General features: G+C 34.7%; 1 protein-coding gene across 1 annotated transcript; it reads right to left on the bottom strand.

The window, feature by feature from the left end:
• Window positions 1–2,822: 2,822 nt before the first annotated feature.
• LOC115975202 (short-chain dehydrogenase TIC 32, chloroplastic) lies at window positions 2,823–5,949 on the bottom strand. Its single transcript, XM_031095903.1, has 8 exons — window positions 5,342–5,949; window positions 5,015–5,246; window positions 4,407–4,486; window positions 4,133–4,289; window positions 3,944–4,025; window positions 3,707–3,794; window positions 3,417–3,463; window positions 2,823–3,294 (listed from the first exon to the last, which is right to left on the bottom strand). Exons 1-8 carry the CDS (start codon window positions 5,463–5,465, stop codon window positions 3,094–3,096), a joined length of 1,011 nt encoding a protein of 336 aa, XP_030951763.1. The 5' UTR covers window positions 5,466–5,949; the 3' UTR covers window positions 2,823–3,093.
• Window positions 5,950–6,220: the final 271 nt, after the last annotated feature.

Raw genomic sequence — 6,220 nt, 5'->3', positions numbered from 1 at the left:
GCTAGAGATACAAACTTTTTTACAAAAAATTTTACAAACTGCTGATGTGGTAGGTAGTTATTGGTAAATGAAAAAATGATATTAATGGTGTGTCTAGATGAAAACCAATAAGAAGTTAACTACGTCAACAGTTTGTAAAAATGTTGTAAAATAGTTTGTAACTGTAGCATTACTCTAAGTATATTGTTATATACACACACAAAATCTTAATCATGAAATAGAGCCTTATCAAAATACAGAGGTTCATATTCCCAATACAACATACATTTTTTATTGTCTTCATAAATGTGGGGGGATTGAAGAATTTTCACCCAAACCTGAGGCCCAATCACAAAGGAGACCCTGTGAAGGGGAATGATCCAAACCCATTTGCTTAAGATAAGGCCCAATAGCCAAGAAGACCTCTTGGAATGGAATGGGACCGGTCCATATATTTAGGAAGCAAAGGGAATCCTTACGGATCGTTCCTGCAAAATTGACGATACACTACATTTAGCAAAGTCTTAACCAAGGTATCGAATACGGATAATCCACGGCGTGCCCAGAATTGGCAGATATAACCCCAGGAAACCCTCCGGATAGATAAGATTTGTAAAGATCTTTACCTTTGCATTAATGAGGGGTCCTCCACCTAACCCCTGTCACATTAAATACATATGAGACAACTTGAACAGTGAAAACACCCCTAAAAGTCCTGTTTCAGGATAAGGAATGGTAGAACCCAATAAAGAAGAGGAAAAATATTCTTGAGAATCTGGCTAGAGATAGGATAGCCGAGAGGATAAGGGAAAAAAATATGCCTATATAAGGGGAGGGACTAGCAAATAGAAGGAGGATTAGGAAAAAGAGAGGGAGAGAGTGGATAGAGAGAAAATAGAAAGAAATTCCAATCTGTTACAGTTGAATACCGCGAGAAAGACAGTTTTCTCTATTGTAATGAGCAAGTTTCATTTGGAATACAAGCCGTGTTAGTTAAATTAATTGTTTGAGTTTCCCATTGTGGAGTCCTCCCTTATATGTTTTAGATAAATAAATTGTGGTTGTCATACCAACACCACCCTCTATCTAGCTTTTTGAATTTTTTTAGTAGTTGGTTTTTGACACCCACAATAAATATTTAACAAATATTAAGTGATTAATTTGTTGGTTTTAATGGGTTTTTGTGATAATCCAGTGGTAATGATATTCTTTATGATGTCACGTGTATGAGATTTGAACTCCATCTCTCCCTCTCCCACTATCTACTCATCTAAATTAAAAAAGAAAAAGAAAAAAAAAAGGGTTTACTGGTTTTAGGGATGGTGGTTTAATTTGGAGCTTTTTTTTAGTTCATTATTTTGGGAGGGGGAGGGGGTTTAAGTATTTTAATTTTGTAGCCATTGCAGCAAGCTTATAGCAATAATATCACCTATAGACTATAGAGTTTGAGGTAGGAGTAGAATTCATAAAGATTCCTGTTAGGTCACATGCTCCTAATGCACATCCTTTTTTCACACTTTGGTTTAAGTTAATCGTATCAGATAATGCTTCACTGATAAGGTACGCAATTGGGATAATTGCTAGTAATATTTTATTAATTATGGCTAACTATTTTAGGGTAATAAACAGTCAATGATATCCAACAATTGACCCTAACAATATTTATGTTGGTCCCAAGGAAATAATGTAAGTCAAAAGTTTGCATGATATAATAGCCATGAGGGGCAGAGGATAGCATATATTATTGGAAAAAGAGACATCAATAACTGACTTGGTCCATTGTAGCTGTAGCACGCAATTTTACTTTTTGAGAAACAGGAAATATATTTAAAACCCTAGTCAAACCTTATCAAAACTCTAGAAACTGTTTCTAAATGGACTTCAATGCTTGCAGCATATAAACATGTATATCATTCAAAGTTAATTGAGTATTGATTGTATCACGAGCATCATGAGTAGAGCTCAATGCTTTGTTTGTTGTTAATGCATTTGGTTCACGGTTCATTTGAAAAGGATGCTTGCAAAAAGAATGCATGCGTGGTGCCGACTAGCGATGTTCCAAATGTTTAAGGTAAAAATTAAATTTTCTTTGCAATAGTTATGAGAAGTATTTTATTTAAGAAAGTTTGCTTATGTGTATCTCCCCCTTATTATTGTAAAAAATGAAAAGTAATAGGTAACGTATACAAATTTTCTGATCTAATTTTTGTATACCATTTTATGCTATACTAATCACAAAAAATGAGACACAAGATTTGTATAATTCACTTGTAACTATCGTGATGTAATTCACAGGGTGTAATTAACTTGTTGGATTGTTATATGGAATATGGTAGCTAGGGATAGTTTGGGCTAATGGATTGAATTTTGTTGCTTGATTTATCCAAAATGTCTTGTGAAATGGCAAAGAGGAAAAAGATCACTACACTAAGTTTAGGTCCAATCCCTATCACCAAAAAAAATGGATACAATGATTTTGTGATGATATCATATCAGAGTATGATGAAGGAGAGGCATACATGCCCTTAAACGCGTGCATCTTCCCCCATGACGCATGTTACTAGGACCCATACCAACACTCTCAAAGATACTCCTCAAAAATCAACCACCACCACATGGTACAAACCGACCCCATGTTCTTATTGTCCACTCATACCTCTTATTTTTAACAAATATTTTTGCTTTAAACAAACCAATATCCATGCGTACTAATTGTATTATTAACACAATCTTAGGGTTTCCAAGCACTTTCATTTCCCAATCAAGAACCCCATCAAAATGTGTAAACTGTAATCCCATAATCATTGTATCATAATAGCAATCTAATATAACATCATACCATATTCTATTTCATACTCTCATTTTTATAAGTCTTAACAAATAGCTTAACCTGTACCAACTAAGAGGTGCACATATATATATATATATATATATCTTACAACATACAAAGGATATATATCATATCTAATTATCTATTACTACAATACTCAAACCCCAGTATACAAACGTATTTCTTCTAGCTAGATTTAGTGTGTAATATTTTCCTTTCTCCTTCTTTCTTTCCTTTCTTTTTGTTTCTTATATATATCTCTTTTCTACTTTTTTATATCTTTTTCAAAACAAGGCGTTGAGTGGATTAAACACTGCTTTTGGGTCTCTAGAAACCATGATTTCAGAAGCAGACCATAATCGTACAGCTTCGGATGAGTTGGATCCCAATTTTGACGTTGTAGCTTCATTGCAATCGGCAAAGTACTTTCCGGACACATTTAACAGTCTTGGATGAGTGGCAACGTAACACGAGGTAGCAGCAGCCTATATAATATATTATCGCATTCCAGTCATATGGTTTGACAGTATCTAAGAAATCATAGGATAAAAAATGAAAGTTTCATTTAAAATTGAATTGTATATCCAATATTTTAGCTTACACATACCTGAGGTATTGTCTTTAAGAGCTTGGAAGCCAAGAAGAAAACCAAATCTGCAATTTAATCAAACACCCAAAAACTCAGAATTAAAAGTTAAAACAATGGTCTCGACTATATATATACTCCTATGTATTGATAAATATCATATGATTTGGATGCACAATCATTATTTTTTTATATTAAGCCAAGACACAATATCTCTTATTTGACAACAAAGACCTTTCCCAATTAAGTTAATTGGAACCTACTCAAACATATTATTATTATTATTATTTGTTTGGGGATTCCAATTTAACCTGTGACAAAGCCTTCACGTTCTCTGGTGAGTCTGGTTCTCACTATTCCTGGATGAACACAATTCACAGTCACGTTGGCCTCCATTTGCTGCAAGTTATTGTAAAATATTTTTGTAAATGTTAAATGAACAAAACAAATTGAACAAGAACAAGTTAAAAACAAAGAAACAAACTTTCACTTTTCTTTTTCTGTCTGCAAATCCAACAACTAACTAATAAATCAAATAATTTAACAACCTTAAGCCTCCAAGCAAGTTCCTTGGTGTGCAAAACGTTGGCGAGCTTCGAAAGTGCATAAGCACGTGTTGCATCATAATGGCTGTAGAGACCAAGACAAATTTCAATCAAATCAAAGTCATACGTACATACATATACATATATAGTGCACACATAATTTTTTTTTTTTTTTACTTATTCTATATTCACCTTTTGTCTCGGGTTATCAGACCGAGATATCGGATTAAGTCACCGGAAAACCAGCCGTGAATGCTCGACGACACGTTCAAGATTCGGCCTTGAACGCCGGTCTTCTTTGCCGTTTCGATCAGCCTATTCAGCAACAGCTTCGTCAACAGAAAATGACCTGCATATATTCATTGAAAACAAAACAAGAAAAAGATAAACTCATTATTGAAGCTCTACCAAAACCCCATTAACAAATTCACCATTTTTTTTAATAATATGTTTCAATATAGCTTACCTAAATAATTAGTGGCAAAAGTCATTTCTACTCCGTCTTCAGAGATTGCATGCTCGTGAGTAAACTTGCCCGCGTTGTTTCTAAGATCAAATACAAATTAAGACAAAGTCACATCTTATTATACAAAACCATAGTCTAAAATGTCTACAATAATATTCTTATAAACACCAACTTCTCATCGATCACTTATAATTGTTTTTGGTAATCGAGAAATTATGGAAATCGGGTCATATAGTAGAATACAAAACCATAGTCTATTCTAATATATTTCGTATATTCTTTTATATATGTAGATCAATCTGCCATCGAACGCGTATATATATATATATATATATATATATATATTGGTTATCAAGAAACTAAAAATTATACTACAAAATTATAATCCGCTTACTAAAAATCTCTTAATATTTTTAACCTAACCACGTACAAGATTCAAATTCACCCTTCTAAATTATCAAATTATTAAAACAAAATTATAGTCTACGGTTTATGTTTTATATATTATTCTAATGACAATACTAGTACATTTTCGAAAACATACTATGAAAAATAAAAAACGACAAAAAATAAAATAAAATAAAATAAAGGAGGACTTTTGGAGTTACATGAGAAGACTGAGAGGCAAATCGAGGGACTCGAACTCGGAGACGAAATTTCGGACAGAAGTGAGAGAGCTAAGGTCGAGCGACATGACAAAAATCTCGGACTCGGGACACTCCGACACGATACGAGCTTTAGCTTCTTCAGCGGCCTTGAGGCTTCTAGCCGGAAGAACCAGTCTGGCTCCTCGCTTGGCTAAAACCAGAGCTGTCTCGGCTCCGATCCCCGACGTAGCCCCTAGCCAATCACAAAAACCCAAGTCAGACTCTCACTCTAGCTCCCACACATACTTATATATACTGGTTTTTGATTGAACGGTCATGATTGATTACCTGTGATGATGGCTGTGATGGAGCTCAGATCACCACAGCTTTCGCTGACTTGCTCGGCCGTGGACTTTGAGCCGTAGCCACTAGCACCGGCTGAGCCGATTAGGTACTTCACGGTCTCAAGCATTTTTTTTTTTTTAACTGGGTTTCTCTAGCAGTAACTAGCAGTTTCTTTGTTATGGTGGGTATTCTTGAATTTTTTTGGGTTCAGTTGGGAACTTGGGGTAATGGGTTCTGTGTGTTTTGGTTAAAGTGTGAGTGAGTGTGTAACTAAGTTGACAACGTACACTGTTGGAGTATCACAAAACTGTCAAAAAACCCAAAGTACGTGTACTTACTTGTCAGTTTTGGTGTATTGAGTAGAGAGCTAAAGGTGGTGTTTTCTTTGTCAGATTTTGCGGCCTACGCCGCTTTGCATTTACTGTGTTTCTATGTATGTGTGCTACAAAGATAGAGAGGTTGGTGGGGGGGCCTAATTAAGATGATCACAGAGAAGAGAAGGGAAAGAGGGTTTTGCTTTTGCAGGGTCAGTTTGGAAGCTTTAAGAAAAAGAAAAGGTTTTTATGGGATTTTATTGGTGTAGTAGCTAGGTGGAGAATCAATTAGAGAGAGAGAGAGAGAGAGAGGATTACATATTTGTCATTGATTGATTGAGATAAAATGTGTGTATGATTGGGTCTATTGTTGTTTGTTAGTGGGTCGAATCCAACACTTAATCCAAATGGAGGGTTTAATTTACTTGACTAATTATAAAATGGAGGTTACTTTATTCACCAATTGTTTATTATTTGTAATTGGTGTGAGTGAGTTAGAGCACTAGCATTGAAAAATGCTATCCTATGCTATTATACTATCCCAAAAAGTCACTTTATTACTTATACC

Source organism: Quercus lobata, chromosome 2, assembly GCF_001633185.2.
Source record: "Quercus lobata isolate SW786 chromosome 2, ValleyOak3.0 Primary Assembly, whole genome shotgun sequence".
In the NCBI taxonomy this organism is placed as follows: Eukaryota; Viridiplantae; Streptophyta; class Magnoliopsida; order Fagales; family Fagaceae; genus Quercus; species Quercus lobata.
This window is presented reverse-complemented; position numbering and strand designations above follow the sequence as displayed.

Excerpts from the sequence above, each read along its gene's own strand:
- LOC115975202 (XM_031095903.1), bottom strand. The coding sequence starts at position 5,465 with ATGCTTGAGACCGTGAAGTACCTAATCGGCTCAGCCGGTGCTAGTGGC. Across the intron at positions 3,795-3,943 it reads AACTTGCTTGGAGGCTTAAG|CAAATGGAGGCCAACGTGAC; the intron begins GTTGTTAAATTA and ends AATAACTTGCAG. Across the intron at positions 3,295-3,416 it reads TCTTAAAGACAATACCTCAG|GCTGCTGCTACCTCGTGTTA; the intron begins GTATGTGTAAGC and ends TATATTATATAG.